This window comes from Alligator mississippiensis, chromosome 6 (genome assembly GCF_030867095.1).
Source record: "Alligator mississippiensis isolate rAllMis1 chromosome 6, rAllMis1, whole genome shotgun sequence".
Classification (NCBI taxonomy): domain Eukaryota; kingdom Metazoa; phylum Chordata; order Crocodylia; family Alligatoridae; genus Alligator; species Alligator mississippiensis.
In genome coordinates, this window is record NC_081829.1 from 69,700,677 (window position 1) to 69,719,039 (window position 18,363).

Consider the following 18,363-nt stretch of genomic DNA (forward strand, 5'->3'; position numbering starts at 1 on the left):
ATAGGAATCTGAAATAGTGGTGTGTGAACTTCAGCTATAGGAAAGATGCTAGCTAAAAACTAAGATATGCTCCGAGTTTTCACCACCTGTACACACCTGATACACTTGTCCTGATGTGTCATTAGAAAGTTTAGAAAGGCTATAACAACAAGCTTTTATTCTCTTGATTTTTCCATACATTATTAAAAAAAAAAATCAAATTCTTCCAACGGTACAAACATAAAGCCCCATGCTGTACTTGGATCAATATGGATGAACCTTATGCCTGTGTGCATTACTGTATAAGCCAGAAGAGCACCACATGAGTGCAAGAGTCAGTCCACCTAGGAATATTTATAGGATCAGGGTGTGATAGTGGATTTTAATCATGAAGTTCTGATTGTATGTATAAACCACTCACGCGTTGCTGCTGTGGTTTATAATAGTAAGAGAAACATTTAACCAAAACACTGCCGTGGACAATACACGGCTTGTGTTTATTTTATGTGTGTATAATATATACACAAATGAAAAGTATCACCTGCAAATAATCATATTTGGAATGTGAAAGACAGAAAATGTAAACATTTTATTTGGCAGTTGTTTTCAAACAGGTGAATAAATAAATGGAAAATTACATCTTAGTATTTTTTTCCATAGCAACAGATGCAGTTGCACACATATTTACATACTGTGGATGCAAAGAACAGTTAATCATTTAATTTATTTTTGTTAAAAAAATGCAACTTCCAACACCACTAGACTTGACAATTAAAGATGAAGATACTAGTAATACTTTGTTCTAGCAATCTCAACTTTTAAAGGCATTCATCTGGAAGCAGGATAAAGAGAATCGTCATGCATTTAGTTCATTTTGTCCACTTATGGTAGAAAGTCTGATGTAATCTCAGAATTATGGATGTCATGCGCTTAAGTCAACTATGACATGTTTATAAATCAATGTAGTTCCCTTAAAACTTGAAGCAAAGAGAAAATCTCGCTTATCAATGGAAACATGTATGAAAGATCTTGGTGCCTGTATGTTTAATTCTTGAAACTTCACAAATTTTGCTTTTTCAGCATCCCAATAATAGACTTGAGTAAAAGAATAATCACTTCCAAGAATGGCATACTGATAATTGTTTATTTGAAGAGGCTGGAATACCATTGATCCTCGGGATGGCATTCTTTGTAAATCCAGAAATGTGGAACCTCCCCACTTCATTACTTTAGAATCACCAATAAATCGAGTTAAACAAATGTATACATCCTCTTTCACTGTGAAGTGTTTTACTGCATACACATCTTCCATGTCTTGGATATCAAAACGCTTAACAAATTCATTTGTTCCTTTGTTCCATTGATATATGACAGGTCGTTGGGAGCTACTTGATAGAATTAAATGAGGTTTGCCAGCTATTTCAAGATACTCCACATCAGTATCTCTATACCATGCATGCAGAGACTGATGAGAGTAGAATCCATTTCCATTCCATTTGTAAACTGTGGTAAACCCAGCTTTTGAACTATCTGCTACAACAAAAAAACAGTCTTCTGAAATCCTGAACGTTTCTATGTCATTGGGTTTTCGGATTTTAAGAATTTCAATATCTTGAATTTTTATAAACTTATTAGCAAAAATATCTCTCTTATAGATATGGGAGCCTCCAAAAAGTTGAGCAACAATGACATATAGCTGGCTCTCAATAACTATGGGCTTACACACCACAGTTGAAGTACCTACAAAAAGAAAAGTAAAGTAAAGACAACATTAGCACCGGCCTTTAGATCAGGTAGCATAATGTGATTTGACATGCATTATTCATACCTGTAATGTTGTCATAATTCCTGAACGTCCCCTCTACATGGTCCCATTCAAGAAAGATGCATTTTCCAGTAAAAGGTTGGGCAACAACCACATACTCATCATTCATATATGAGAAAGTATCTACTGACAGAGACTGATATGGGAGGGACTGATAAACAGCAAATTCTGCAAAAGTGCACACAACACGTGGTAACCAAAGGTAGCATTTCTTTTCTTATGCGTTTCCATTGTATTAAAAAGAGCTATTTAATCAATACCTTTTCATTAAAAATACATTTAAACAGTAGCTGATCTTCTTGTTAGTGTGAGAAAATATTAAAGTCTTATTTTATTCTGTTAAAATTAAAAATGTTACCTATAACAGTTATAGGTCTGTTGCAGTCCTTATTTAGGCTATAAATAGAAAGGGGCTCTGTATATGCAGTCTTTATATAGGCTATGAATACAAAGGGGCTCTAAATTTTGAGACTGTATCTTTGATTGTAAGGAAACAAAATTAAATAAATTTGGAACACATTACCTGTAATAATACAATCAAATTCCTTTGGAGAGAGGCTATTGATTTTACGCTTCTTATATTCTGGTGGACTTTCGCAGTAAATATCTTCTACTGTTGCATTAGTGCTGCCCAGCCATTCCACTAACCATTTTAGTTTGCAGTCACAATTAAATGCATTCCCTCTAAGATCCCTATAACAAATAAACCACTCATTGAAATACATGGATTAGCTGCTGTTTTTTCCATGACATGACAGGCTACAATAAACATTTCTATGAAATGTCAACCTTCATGCTGCTGCTTCCCTAAATTGATTTGTCCTGAACTTACTTTAAAAAAAATATTAAAATTCTTTGCATTAATTTAAATAGATTCAGTATAAATAGATTACCATTCATTACAGATAATCAGTGGGAAGGATTATCTCCTCTACCAATTCTTCTTTGCTGATATTCCCAAATTTACAGATACCCAAATCCTTGCCAAACTGCTTGGCCCTTTTTTGGTTCGTTTCTCAGTTTAGCATTTTCCAGGAAGACATTACAGATGACAAAATGGCAAATATTGCAACATGACAGTCATTGAACCAAAACATGGATTTTCCCTGTTTACCCACGATCAGGGTAGGAAATAACAGTGATAAAGTTGGTTTATTTTCTCCTTTCTCATTTTGATGCAATCAATTAGGCCCACGGTAGATACAAGTAGAACTCCCTTCAGATCAAATTTATCAAAATTTGCTCTTGGGCCTAATTATGCAAAATTCAGATTACTCCTGAAGAGCAGTTGAGACCCTCAACTACCGTTCTTGTTAATGGAATTTATAAGGTTTGGCACCCATCTGGAGGTGTCAAGCGTCTTCCTGTACTAAACACCCCTGTGAAGAGCACGGGGCAAATGTGGGACTGTACTGGGTAATTAAAAGTGCTGTAGAGCATTCTCTTAATTTTTGTAGGAGAGTGCTAGCGGTGTGGACAAAGAATTATTTTGTAGTACTGAAATACACCTGCACATGCTAGCGGTGCAAAATTCCCAAGGTGTCTGCAGCCAGGTACTAGCAGAAGTGGTCTCGTCTTGCGGCTGGGCTATGCCTAGCGTGACTGGCATTTCAATGGATGTGCAGTCAGCTCCAACATTTACTATAGCAGGAAATACTGGGTATGTCCTAAAACTAACGCCTGAGCAGCTGTAGTGGAGGAAGTGAGAAGAGCCTTTTTTTGTACCTGCTTTCTCATGTTGGAGCAGCCAGAATGTTGTATGTTGCTAACAGGAGCTGTTCCAGTAGAATGAATGAATATATATTTCAAAATATACTTTGTACTTTTACAAACATGAAATATTCTTTGTTTTACCTATTTAAATGTAACTACTTCCTTTTTTTTTTAGTTGCAATTAGAGTTAGCATCTCATGTACAGTACTCAGTAAGAGGTTTAAAATGATAATTACTTTCAATAGAGACTCATCTGAGATTATTTTGGAAATTAAAATAAGAACATTTTAGGTTAAGCAGTCTTCTCCCTACCTTCATGCTATTCCCCTTCTATATTTAAAAATACATTTTAAGATTTAAGATAACTATTTTTCTTATTTCAGGGAACCATACACAAGTATCACAGTGACTATGAACATGTTGAATTCTTATTTCTTAATATTTAATATTATAATTTAATCTTGGTTCTAAATATTTCACTGTTTTTGATAGCTTGGAAAAATATTACACAATCAAAACAAAGTATTAACAACACTTGACATAAATTGGATCCACCCTTACTTCTGCTACCTCTGCCCCACCAAAATGATAGGTTCCACCACTATCTATACTGGCTTACTGTCTACTCGGTAACACAGGAAGCAAAGAAATTGCTGATTTCTTACACAATTGTTAAAGAATCCAGGCCTTTAAAGATGTCTTTTGGAAGTGTTTGGAGATTATTGTTTGCAAGGCTCCTGTAAGAGAAGATATTTTATGTCAGTCATCAGATGGTATTTTTCAGTAAAATGTGATATTGTTTTTTTTCTGGTTAAGAACAATAATGCACTTTAGCACTTAGTTCTACAGGATTCCTTTATAGGTTCTCTCATTTACATTGTGACTCCTTCTGATAAAATATATTCACACTTTCTTTTCTCTTTTACTTTGGGGTGCAGTTCACTTCATTTATTCACTTTCTGAATAAAACCTCTGTTTTAGTTATGATGCGTAAAAAAAGGAAAAAAAAAACTGACTTGTCCTTCAGACAGATCCTTGTTAGGTTTTTTTTGTTTTTTGGGGGGTTTTTTTGTTTTTAATTCCCATCTGTTTTTTTTTCCTTGTAACTTGAGCATATCCAACAAGAAGATATTTAGTCACAATGGTTCTGTTCAAAATGCACTTAAGCATGTGCTTAAATTAAACCATGGGACAAAATTTCCTGTAATCAATAGGACTACCTCCAGTCTTAAAGTTAAGCATCTACTGAGGCGTTTTAATTGCTTCTACTAAACATAGAACCTCATTATACCATTTTTGCTTTTTACTTACTTCTTAAAGAACTGCATCTTAATATTGCTTTTGTGTATGTATAATATACATATTTGGCCTACTGCAACCAATGTATAAACATAAACATAAGGTTTTGCACAGGTTACATTTATGCAGAAGAGTATTTTTATAGAAGCTAAAGCAACCGCTTGGATGGATGAATATAAAGAGATTTATGATCGTTTGCGGTAGGGCTCTCCAACTTCTAAGCACTTTGAGGCCACAAAGCTTGTGGAAGTTGCATGAGTGGGAGCCATGGCCCCTTGGGCTGCACCCTGCCAGCTGCGAGGGGTATGCCTCTCCACCCTGCCCACTGGTGCAGAAGCAGGAAGTGAAAGCTGAGGGAAGGAGGGAAAGGCCTAGAGCAGGGGTTGTCAACTGGGGGTACTCTGAAAGGTCCCAGGGGGCACACACGGGCAGGTGGGGACAGAGTGCCACCACCTCACAGGAGCAGGGCTAGTGGTGGGGGCAAGGGCAGCAGTGCCACTCTGCAGGCCAAACAAGCACTGCCCAGACAGATGGGTGTGGGAGGAGAAGCTTCTATGTGGCGGCTGCCACCACCATTCACCACCCTGCGCTGCTGCTCAAGTGCACGACCACTGCCACCCTGCCCCATGACTGGCTGCTGCTATCCCTGCCCCGCTCTGCGACCGGCTGCTGCTCCCCTCCTGCACCCCTGCCCCTTGACTGGCTGCTGGGAGTACACTGCTCAAAAAAGGTTGAAAATCCCTGGCCCAGAGAGCCCAGCTGTGCCAGCAGCCAAACCAAAAGGGGGAGTGGCAATCAGGTATGAGCCTAGTGGCTGCACATTAACCCTCTGCATGCTGTATGTGGGCCACCAGTTGGACAGCCCGGATTTGCAGTATCAGAGCCATATGTGAGCTTGATTACTTCAAGCAAATAGACATGGTGGACATAGAGATACGAGTTCCTACTGCAGTGGGAATTAAACGGACAAAAAAGAATCTAAAGAAGGATCTAAATCCAGTTCTTGGATGAAAGCTTCACATTTTATACCTTCCATTGCTGGAAAACACCTAATAACATTTTATTTTCTTACCTCTACCTGGCACTCTTAGTGATACCCATTCAGAAAACTTTAATTTAGCTCATGAGGGGGTAAATGTTGAATCAAATATGTAACTATGATTGAAGAGAGATATTTTAAAACTCTGAAAGATGCTCTGCTTTTATGATAACCTTCAAAGATGCATTCAGAATTACATTTGGTGGCCTGAAATAATTTCCTATGCTAAAATATTCTGCAATTTAGGATTGTGGCATTAAACAAATCAAAATACAATCATACATATATGTATTTAGTTTCAACGTTAAATCAAAAATGAATTATCTTGATGAAGGTCCCTTCCAGACCTACTTTTTTATGAATTTCATGAAATGCCTCTATGTTTTAGTGAGGACACAATTAAATTATTGTATAAATAAAAATGTGGTTATTTGGATAATTTTATTGCAATGTAAAAATACAATAGTGAAAAGGAGGTGGGCAGATTATACAGAAAAACAAAGGTGATATTTTGCCATCACTTTATGCAACTCATTAGTACACATAATTACTGTTAATCTCTTTTATATGTTTACTCAACAATAATATTCTGCTCTTCTTCAAGTTAAACTGCCTCAGAGAGTCTAGTTGTTCTTTTTAGTGGGTGCATCTACACCTGCAGTTACCATGGCTGAATAAACTCTGGCACAGTTCGTGCTGCTCCCAGGTGAAGAGTTTAAACGTGTGCCCAGGACTGCCTAATAGCAGTGCACGTGTCACAGTGACACTTTACTGCAGAGCTAATTAGTCAAGTTTGCAGTAATGCGCACATGCAAATGCCCCCAGTATGCAGACATAGACATATTATAGGTTAAGGATGGATGACCAACCGAGTGCGTCACATTCAGTAGTTTATGGACCTCTAGTTATTCTGCTTTTGTCTTCAAAATTAGCTCTGCAAGCGGGAAAAAAACCCAAAATATATACTGTAGAATGTATAAATCCATGTTCTAAAGTGTTCTTGCAACTACAGGCAGACAACAATGGCTGCTTATTGTCCCATATTCTACATGTGGTTACTCGTTCAAAACTATTGAGTGGGCCCCAGAAGCCAGCACACCAGTCAAACGTGATGCTGTTTTTGATTGTATGATGTGCACAGATACATAGTATGCTCTGTGTTTTTCCGTTTTGAAAAAAGCAGCTTGTACGTTGACAACTACAGCGACAAAATAATAAAATAATAATATTAAATTGAATGGGGCTATTTATCTGCATACTTTTTTGTAGAATATTGGTATTTTAAACTATGCTATAGTTAGCCTATAAATGTAATACAGATTTTTACAATATGTTTACATGTACTCTATGTTGCTCCTGCTCTCTCTTTCCTTAATTTTGTGAACGTTATGTGAATTACTTTATATATGAATAGTCACTGTGAACTCCTTTTAAACCAACTGGGGATATGGTCTACATCATGCAAGTAGAGAATGGCAAAGTATCCTACAGTTTATAACTTGATTAACTGGAATTACATTTAAAATATATAGCTGCAATTGTACATTCCCTTATGGCTGACCATATCTGAACCAAAAAACCAAGTGACCCTGTTTCAGACCCCTTTTAGAATCTATTATGTTGAGGCCAAAAGGTCAAAATACATTCCCCTTGCCTATAAGAAATATTCCAAGATATATGCCTGTAACTTAATATGATAAAGTAGGGCATTAATGCATGTGTCAGGCACAGCAATATATTTTAGCCAATTAAAATTAATTAGTCTTTATAGATATGAAAGTCTACATAACAAACCCTTGTTTCCATACATTATTTTATAGAAGAAAAAGATTTCCCCTGTAATTGTATTTTTAAAGACAGTATTTAGAGAAAATAATAAAGTAACTAAACTTGATACATGGGTATGTATAACAAAAACTGGCTGAAAATAACAAAAACACTTTGATTTAAATTGAAAGTAGCTTATCTTTGATAAGTTAGACAATGCAAATAGTACTCTGTTGCAGATGTTAGTTTACTGTGTATGTCCCTTTATCTACAGTACATGATGCTAACTTGGGTACTGGAAGCAGTTACAGTTGTGTTAGCACAGAGGCCTGCTCAGACTAATTTGCCTTGCTCAGCTAATACAGTTGTACTGCTTTTGAGATCTGAGCTATTTTGTTTAAAGCTAATTTAGTATAAACATATCTAACTGCCCTAGGCAATTTAGACATACTTTGTTTGTGTGTGAAGGTCCTTCCCCTACATGTTTTAGTTGTTACTTCTATATTCTTGTTTCTAATTTGGCTTCAAAGTACAGCATGTTTTCAGACGATTGCCTATCATAAAGTTATTCTTGAACAGCAAGACTGTAATCTGAATGGACTTTTCTGATCAGTGCTGGGGCATGCAGGGCAAATGGCCAGAGGTGGGTTGTTCTTCCTATGTAGGACATAATAAGTTAAGATGAACTGTGGAGAACAGAACAGATCTTATCCTCATTTACACTGGTACAATCCCGTTAATTTCAGTGTGGTTGCATGGGTGAAATTATAGAAAAAATTCAATCCAGTTTACTCTGGAGTGCTTCTCACTATTGTTCTAAAAAGGAACAAAATACACTTCCCCCATTACCTTTGGCTTCGTGTCCTAAAGCTTGTAGGAGGGCCGGGTCCTCACCATGTTTCCAAACAGCTGAAGGGCTGAGCAGCCATAATTGCGAGTGTTAAATGGACCACATTATTAGTGCCTGATAGAGTTACAGGCCCTTGTCATGTCTCATTCTAACTTGGATGCTTAGAACAGCTAGAATTTTAACATAACCATCTGATGCTGATTCCACTGAAGTCAACAGTTATTTGACTATCAATTTCAGTGGAAGAAAAATTGGTCACCCCAGGAGAAAACCAGGAGCAACGGTCATAAACTCCTAGAAGATTTCAGACTGGATATAAGGAAAAACTTCTTCACATTTTGTGTGACCAGACTCTGGAATAGACTCCCAGTGAAGGTGGTGCAGGCACCTACCCTGGAGATCTTCAAAAGTAGACTGGACGCACACTGTGCTGGGGTTATTTGACTCCAACAGTTTCCTGCCCAGAGCAGGGGGGCTGGACCCGATGGCCTCACAAAGTCCCTTCCTAAACTTATGTGAATCTGTGATCAAACATGCCACAGTACATAGACAGTTTTTTAAGCTAAACAGCTGAAAATAGGTTACATGCAAAGATTAACATCTATATTAACTCTATTTATACAACAATCATCAATGATTATATAACATGAGATACTAAATTAAACAACATTGCATGATTCAGTTACTAAATTAAACAGTCCACATAAGGTATGCAACCACTGTACTTACAGGTGAATTAAAGATTTCAGTCCTCGGAAAGTATTTCTTGAAATTGACTTAATGCTGTTGTTCTCAATAAATCTGCAATGGGTAATAAATTCATTTTGGTCAATGCAACGCTTGTAACTCGAAAACCTACCCACCCTACTCAGTACTTCTAGGAAAAAACATTGTTCACTTACAAATATTCTAGATGAGGAAGGCCCATGAAAGCATCATCACTGATAACATCAAAAGAGTTTGATGTAAACAACCTGCATGAAAAGATACAACATTTAAAAACTGTTTGATTATTATATTCTTTTGAACATGGTCCAGCAGTTCCAGGTTGGCCAGATTCCCACCAAGTGCCTGAAGGAATTGTTTGTATAAAGACTGGGGTACCATAGGGTTAAACTGAACTCTTTGGCCACGTCCAGACAGGCACCACATACTGCACATTCAGCTGTTCTCCTTGCTGTGCGGGAGCAGTGCAGTGGGTTTTTTTGACCCCTGGATATCCTGGGGTCAAAAAAACCTGTGCAAAAAAAAGTGGAGCAGTGTATACAGGGACAGCACAAACCACTCAAAACCGGAGCCTCGGCAGCCAGAGCTACTCTCTGGCTGCCGACCAGGCTCCAAATGGCAGGATTGCTGCTGCTACAGCCCCAGGAGCTCCCCAAGACACTAGGTAAGGCCATGAACGCCGTGTGGCCCTGGAGGCTGGTGGGGCATGACGAGCTCCCTCAGGCGGCGATGGCACATGGTGGAGGCAAGGTGGGGGGGGCAGGGGCGGGGAATGGCGAGTGCTGCCCACAGACACTGCTGGCAGTGTCAGCGACACCAAGTGGCGATCGTGAACCACCCACAGGCGCCACTGGTGGTGTCAGCAGCGAGCACAAACTAATTGTTAAAACAATGGGACTCCCCAAGTGTCACTGAAAACATCTCCTGTAGACTGAAATGTAAACGCATCTCTAGGGCACTGTGTTGGCATTTAATTCTGCTAGTAATGAGGGACTAGAACCTGCTTGTTCAAAGTTAATCACATCTCTCATACTAGGTATTTTCCAAGTAAGATGAGTTCTGCTTTTCCAAATGGAATTGTAGCTGCAAAGTACATTGCAGTCAGTTGGATTCGTGAAATGTTTCATGAACTTATATGCCAATATCCTCAGGCATTCAAGGATTTGAAATTTTAAAGCTTAAATTAATCTACTTAATGAGTTAATTTTTTCCTTTTCTTTTCAAGAGCCTGTATTCCTAATCTCTAGTTCAATTATTTCTTGCTCTACTACAGTAGGTTATGTTTCTTCCACATAAGAGTTTGATATGTAGCTACAGAAGTGGTTTAAATTAGAAAATTTCCTTATTGTTTTAATTATTATTGATAGTAAATAATATTTATTTCAAACTCTTGAGGCCAAATCCTGCCATAAAAATCACATGGTATATCTGCATCAATAGCCTGGCTGCAATTTATTTTTCTGTTAACAGACTTCTCAGGATAATTATCATCTTATTACAATCTACCCTCCTGGTAGCATAAAGGAATAGGGTAGTATCTCTTTAAGTAGTTTGTGGGCCTTCTAGTGGCAGTCATCCTGTTATATGTTTTAAAATTGTCAGAACCTGGCCAAAGAAGTAATGGGGATATTTTGCTATGATCCATTATTTGGACTTCACTGCACCTGTATTTTTCTTCATAATATTCTGGTTATATAAAGAGCAAAAAAACACAAGTCTCCTCAAATTAGAGTCTCTCCATGTCTAGTCCCTCCATATTACTGTTCTTAGAGTTGAGAAATGGGAGCTTAGCATAGCATTTCGGAGAATAGGACCAAGATTCTTATCTATGCTGCTATGTGCAACTCAAATAATGATAAATGATTACAATACAGACAGATGTGCATCACATCCAGAAATCACATGACATTTAGAAGAGATCAAGTTACAGTTGGACCTTGGATGTATAATTTCGTGATCTTTTGTTTAACCAGTAGCAATATGTACTACTCTTTACATACCTGGTAAACTGAAACCACCAGTGTAGATGTCACATACAAACCCATAACTAGCTTTAAATTAGTTTATATTTTTAGTTATTTTTATTTTGTTTGTTCTTGTTTTCTGTCCTACCTCTTCAACCAGTGGCAGATTTTTTTTAAAGCACAGGGCCTACATTGTAGAAGTTTGCTTGGGTGTTCTCTGTTATATAAGAAGAAACTGCTCTCACTTGTCCTAGACCAAAAGTCTGACTTTTCCAAACATGGCAAGTAGGTCAGCTCCCAGGTAGACTACATAGAGAAAGACATCTGGATAGCTATTCAGCACTATTTTTAGAAATGCTAGGTTTCTTACATGAGATATTTGTGGCTGGTTTGTACCACTTGTTTTAGCACATCACCTGTCAAAGCCCAGGCTGGAACAAAAACTGTTTTTCTAAGTTTGGCATGTCTAGTGCACCAGTTTATTAGCAGCAGCACAAGGAATGTGTGGCAGCTAAGTGAAAGGCACAAATGAAAGGAAACCCAGTCATACTAGATAAATATTGAATGAAAGGCAGTCCCTGCTTCTTCTTCAGCTAACCTGTTCTGTCTGTCTTACATGAGTAGTAGAACTGTTAAATGTAGATAGCATGTCATAGCCAAGACAGAGGCTTGTGGTATCCTTTTTTCATTTACTAATATACAAGCTCCACAATACAAATGCTGCTACTTTTAATTTTCTTCCTGTTGGAAGGCCCAGCACAGGAGTTATATGAGATTTATCTTTTTGTGATGTTACCACCTGGGAAAATTTTGTCAAAGATAATGCACAATGGAACAGCATTTAGGTTTCCATAGTAACTACATTTACCTATTCATCCTGTATCTGAAATTGTACGTATGCCTGCACCTCCTTATCAGCTCCACTTGAGGTAGCAGAGTACAGTTCGGGTCATGCCTTCAACTATCAGTGCACCAACAGTTTAATGTAACAGCCTTAAGGCTCCAATAAATCAAGATTACACTTCAGACCAGATCCACTGTATATGTTAACTCAGCCACAGACAGGTGTCTGATTTCATTTTTGGTTTCTGAAAAGTCTTTTTTGTCAAGTTTCTGAAACAAATTTGGATACGTTTCAAACAGCTACCAAGCAAAGTATGAACAGTTCAGATTTCTCTCTCCAATATCTTTGTATAGCAAGTCATTATATAATCACTTCCATGGTTTTCTAAGTAGCCAATTCTGCTACGGACCTGTAATATTTTACAGAGCAATGAACCTACATCTCAAAAAAAAGGTCAGTGCATACATTGTCACCATATTTGACTTTGGAATGACTGCTCAAGAATTTCTGATTATTAAAAAACTTGTTACATTAAATGTAGATTAAGAGAATGAGGAATAATAAATGATGTGTCAAATCCAACCCCCAGCTAAACAAAATCCCATTGAAGGGTCTACATTTCCATTGATGTCAATTGCAGTTTTGCCCGAGTAAAGACTTCAGGATCTTTCTTACTGAAATTAGGGATCTGATCCTGACAGGTCCTGAGTACGTAAGCAATAAGAGTTACAAGTGTATAGCACACTTTGGGATCAGGCCCTAAGACTGCAGAAACAATACAGGAATAGTTGTTGCAACACTGAGATGCCTTTTCTAACATCCATTAAAGTATGATACATAAAAGGATAACAGATGCACTGTCACAGAGAACAGTCCTCAGAATTTAATCTATACAAAGTAGCATCGACAGCAAAAATTAAAACCTAAGCCATGAAGTAACTACAAACAGTTAAAAACCAACATTAATCATGATCTATCTTTCAAAACTACCTTTACTTCAGATACTAGTAGTGATATAATGAAACCACACTTGCTATTTCTTATAAAATAAACAGTGGGACCCTGAGTGTAGGGCTTGCAGATACACGTTTCGTAACAAATAATCGTATCATATAAATATTTCTCACAGAAGATGCAGAGACGGTGTGAACAAAAAACTCCCTTCTGGGATTTTAGTAAAAGCAGATCTCACAAAGGATCTGAAAAGAAAGGAGAAAAAACACAAGCTTATGTTAATGCGATCCGATATAATCATCATTTAACACTGAGCTGTACATCACAATATAATGTCTTTACATAATTACTATTAACTACAAAAACAAATCAAGCAGTCATAGGTTTCATATAATGCAGAAAAACATGTAAAAAGGCATAGAGAGATTAAAAAAAAACATGTAAAAACAGGATTTAGAGATGCAACACAATTTTAACATTTTATCTGATGTTTCCGAATGCTGGAGGGATTCCCTACTGCAAGCATTCTTCAGCATGTACCGAAAACGTCAAACATACCAGTTAATTTTAAATCATAAATGGAATAACCAAATGCTTACAGCCCTTACACTGAGATAACATCAGGCGGAACGCTGCGTGGAATAGATCTGGCATTTTCACATACAGCATTATCTTTGGTACAAGTACACCAGGCAGGACATTTTGGCTTCACTGGTTTCTTCCCTTCAGTCAGCAAAAGCACAGATAAAAGGCATAGGAAATAAGCAATTCTTCCAAAGGGTCTGCTGGCATTTCCCATTCTTTTGATCCACTCTTGTTCCAGCCAGTTGAAAGAATATCCCAAAACATGAACAGGGTTTCTTTATTCAGCCGTTGGATGTCTTTTTTATAAGGCCAAGTCAATATTTGTCTCTCCTTCTCCAACCCTTTTTTTTTCTTTCACTCTGTTTCTGTAGATAGAAACCTGCAGCTGATCTGTGTGTTTCTACTCACTCAGGCAATGTACTGCTCAGAGAAGGGACCTGCGAGGTGCTGTAAGATGGGGAAAATCCAACTGGCTGTAAGAAAAAAAAAAAAAAAAAAAAAAGACTTGCATCACCACAAAAACACCAAGCACAACACAGCATTAGATTGTGAAGTGATGTAACTGAGAAAATACACTGCTTTCTGTTTTCCGAGGGAGGCCCTTTCCTTGTTACCAAAAATAGTACAGCATTATGTTTTGCTGGTGGGTGGGTGAGTGGGTGTGGGGTGGAGTGTTCATGTGTGTATGGGGAGAAATCAGTCATCTTTTACTGGATCCCTACAACCTCATAAACCTTTGGGAATTGTGCTTTACATATTGCAAGTGACAAGAGAAGTAACAAGCCAATATCGGAAAATGAAATCAAGTGAAATCATCAAAATAATTACTAGAAAAACTGTTAGATTAATTTCTACCCGCAGCCTTTATTGAACATGTTTGTACCACTGAAAAACAAGCAGGCACACATGGAAAGCATTACTATGTATAAGAGACTGCTCACAACTGACTATTTTGTTTAGAAATGACAATCATACAAAATAGCCTCCAGGCTGCATTTTTAAAGAACACCCGTACCTGTTTGTGAGCTTGATGAATAAGGTGCATTAGCCACTGTTTAAGAAAACAATATATCCAGTACTGCTTAATTCAAAATGTATTTGGGTAGTGCCTGATTTGATCATATTTAGAAGAGGAAAAGATTATTTACAACACTGAGATATATTATAATTATAAATAGGAAAACACCATATTTCAGTAAAAGCAAGACTGAGACCTATCTTTATTATTATTAATAATGTTACAATGGCATCTGGAGTCTCCTGTTGAAATTTTAGTGCTCAGTACATATGTAACACATGCACAAACATATGGTAAGAAATGGTCTCTGCCCCAAAGAGCTTACACTAGAGAATCTTAAAATAAAAGAGCTTAGTTATACAGAATAGTAAAATAAAAATAATTGTCAGACATTTAGAAGGACCTATTTGATGGCTATGCTTTGCAGTGACAGCACTCCTATATGAGGATCCCAAAGGGTTTTGGAAACAGGATACATTTACTTCCTCCCTACCCCCCATGTATGTGACATAGATACAATTATCTCCATTTTACACATAGGAAAATATAGCAGTTAACATAATGGCTGAAAAAGCGAAACTAGAGAAGTTAATACAACTGTATTTCTCTAGTCACCAGGATTAGTTCATAGCTAATCTAGATAACTAAGGTTGAAAGAACACTTAGGTTTTTTAAGTTCCTTCATGTAATCTTACCTCTTTTAGTGTATAATACTAATAGATTTTAAAACCAGAAGGGACCAGCGTGGGGGGAAGGGGGAGGGGGGTGTTAACCTTATGTTTCATTAACACATCTTCCAGAATGGTAGCCAGCTTGTATATAAACATTTTTAAGAGATGGAGAATCCATCACTTCACTTGGTAGTATTTCACAATAGTTAGATATGGTTTTAATATTATTCTTTAGTTCTAATGTAAAATGTATCTGTCTTTAAATTTCCAGCTACTATTCTTTCTTATGCTATTCTCTGCTAAAGCAACGAGCCTTTAGCATCCAGTATTCTCTGTACTGCATAACAATGTCTGATCCAATCTGCATAAAGCTATTGTTGGCTATTCCAAACCCAGGAGAAAAAGCAAAGTTCTGCTGACTACCTTTCATTAGTGCATTTTATAGAATGGATATATAGCATACAATGGATTTTATAAAGCTAACTGAATTACAAAGTGATAACCAGGGGCATCTATTGAAAGGAAAGGCGCATGTCTGTCTCATATGGCTGAATTCGCTTTCCCTTTTTGTCTCTCTCAGTATGAGCAACTATAGCAGTGATCCCATGGTCCTTTCCAATGGATCTTACCTTTAAGCAATATAAGACTGAAATAAGCAACCTAGGTCAAGGGTCAGCAACCTACAGCCCAGAGACTAGATCTGGACCACAAAGAGATTGGATCCAGGCCTGGAAGGAAGGTCTGCCCTGGCTTGGGGTGGCATGGAGATCAGGCAGTATGCAGCTGTACTGAGCTCCCCACCCTCTCCACAGTCCTCCTACGTGCTCTCTTGTGCCTATGCTTACCCTGGCTGCAGACTGGGTGCCTGCAGCGAAGATAAATATAGGTGTCTTGAACTCTCTGGGAGGTGAATATCTGTGGAAGGGGTACATGTTGCAAGCTCTGGCCCAAAAGGTTGCCAATCTCTGATCTATCTACTTAAATTGTTGGTGCTCTTTTAACCCTATCACTCATAAAAACAAGAGAGGGAGAATCTGTTCTTGATGATGGAGTCCTCAAACTAGCAGTCTGTTTAGAAGATTCTACTTAAGACTCACAAACATCTTATCCTATTTTGGGGTCAAGTTTCTATATACTTGACTCACAAGATGGTTGAGAATTCTCAACATGGCAGATGGTTATAAATGTGCTCCTTGACAACTAGAGTTTTTAAAATTTGATAGTTATGTTTTTCTTTTATACAACTGATGCATGCCAAGGACAGGCTCAAGTATTTACTTCTACAACAAACCTTCAGTATCAACAGCTGTTTTTGAAGTAGGGTTCAATTCAGTGTGTAGTGACCCAAAGCTGCTTTAATTCTGAAAAAAAGACTACCATCAATAAAAACTGGCATGATTACTCTAGAACATAGCCCTGGATTGTTATGAGTCAAATGTTGTATCAGGGATAGAGGCTCCTGCTTGCAAAGTTTGTGTGGTTGAGATGGAGGCAAGAATTGTGGAACTTACTAAGGTAGTTTACACACCCTGTGCTCTGGGAGAGTCAAACCTGCTCAATGGAGAGTCATCACACAAAAACATTTATAGGGGCGAGTAGGCAAGCCAAAAAGATTCACCCTTACTTGTCATTCTTCAAGTGTTATGTAAGAGAAAAGCTATCCATTCCAAATATTTTGCCCTTAACAATGAAGCTTTATGTTCCATATTTTGAACTCCTGCACTGAACTCAACCATTGAATAGCCTAGCTTTTTTTTTTTTTTTTGGAGTCTATATTCTAGCCACATTGGTAATATCATTAAACATGCTGATGTTGCAGATTTTTCAGGAAGATTTCTTTTAGTTTTAGATATATTGCAGTAGAGCAGTAACATGACCAATTTTTACGCACGGTGGGCTTCTTGAACATTGGCTTCTCATTTAAAATGATGTGCCAAAACAACTTTTCACCAGTTATATAAATGATAGATATTTGTTAGTTCTGTCAAAAGAGAGGGATAAATTACATTTCCCAGACCTCACTTGCACCAAGCTATCTGATTTCTTACCATAAAATTCTTTAAAAACAAAGTGGTTTGTGGATTTTCAGTAGTATACTCACGCTTCATTGATTGTCGTATTTGGCTTATCCATTACCACTGCAATCATTGTTAGTTTTCTGGCTCAACAGAACATGCAGTTGCCTGCTGCGTCTCCATCAGAGCGCCTGATCTCCTTCTAGGTCCTTAATACTATGTTTTTCTTTACCATTCAGGTTCTGATTAGACAACAAAGTCCTAATTTGTTTCCTTGTTTTCCATGAGGTTTGTAAGAATAAATTGAAGAGTTATGAAATGTTTTATCAGAGCTCTCTCGGATCACGTAAGCATTGTTTTCAGTACTTTGAAAAATCTTCACCTTGCTGTGCAATGGCAGTGCAGGCTGGCAGACATGTTTCAGAATGGGCAGGGATAAGCTTGCACTATGCTGCTGGCTTCTCTTCCCTCTAATTTGTTTTCAGTGTGATATTTATAAATGGAAGCAGCTGATCAACTGCAGAACCATATATACCAGTGGGCAAGTAATATGCTGCTTGTTTTTCTAGAAAATGTTTCTTAAAACTGACGGAGCTTCCTAAGCAGTCAGTGATTGCGAGATTTGAATTTCACTGTATTCCGTTTGTGTTCTGCTCCACTCCCACTACTGCTAGGTGGCTACTGTAGCCTGGCAACACGGAGAATTGCAGTAATCTACACTCTGCACAACCACTTAAGGCTTAGCTGCTAACTCCTGGTGGTAGTTTTTCCTTTAGCAATTGCTTTGCACCTGCCTTAACTTACACATTTGAAGGAAGCATATAGTGGTTACTTTTGTACTCTGCTCTATTTTAGCTTCATGACAGCAGCTAAAGCAGGACAGAGAAGCAACCCTAAAAAATAAGAAGGTGGAATGAGGCCAGCCTAGTCCTTAGAGACCTGAACCAGCTTGTGACAGTGTTTTCTGCTTCTGTTTTCCTCTCTGCTAGTAAGAGAATCATTTTTCACTTGTATTCCATGCTTTTATCATCATAGTTGTTTACTAGACTATTTGAGGAAACCAAATGCAAAAAGTCAGGAAGTATACCCAGAGTTATGATTTTACCAAACTTCA

The 18,363-nt window shown here is 37.7% G+C and overlaps 1 protein-coding gene across 7 annotated transcripts in view; it reads right to left on the bottom strand.

Annotated features, from left to right (window-relative positions):
• Positions 1-549: 549 nt before the first annotated feature.
• The window catches only part of LGI1 (leucine rich glioma inactivated 1), a 36,004-nt gene continuing 18,190 nt past the window's right edge, over positions 550-18,363 (bottom strand). For 5 of the 7 annotated variants that reach the window (XM_019484249.2, XM_014607837.3, XM_059729972.1 and 2 more), the window contains 8 exons: positions 13,569-14,018; positions 13,134-13,205; positions 9,375-9,446; positions 9,202-9,273; positions 4,183-4,254; positions 2,328-2,497; positions 1,808-1,972; positions 550-1,719 (listed from right to left, as the gene is read on the bottom strand). In XM_019484249.2, the coding sequence (XP_019339794.1) occupies positions 902-1,719; positions 1,808-1,972; positions 2,328-2,497; positions 4,183-4,254; positions 9,202-9,273; positions 9,375-9,446; positions 13,134-13,205; positions 13,569-13,759 (1,632 nt within the window). In that variant the 5' untranslated portion in view covers positions 13,760-14,018 and the 3' untranslated portion in view covers positions 550-901. Of the gene's footprint in view, positions 1,720-1,807; positions 1,973-2,327; positions 2,498-4,182; positions 4,255-9,201; positions 9,274-9,374; positions 9,447-13,133; positions 13,206-13,559; positions 14,019-17,335; positions 17,827-18,363 lie in introns of those variants that run through there. The other 2 variants (XM_006259678.4, XM_019484250.2) reach the window with 2 other exon arrangements.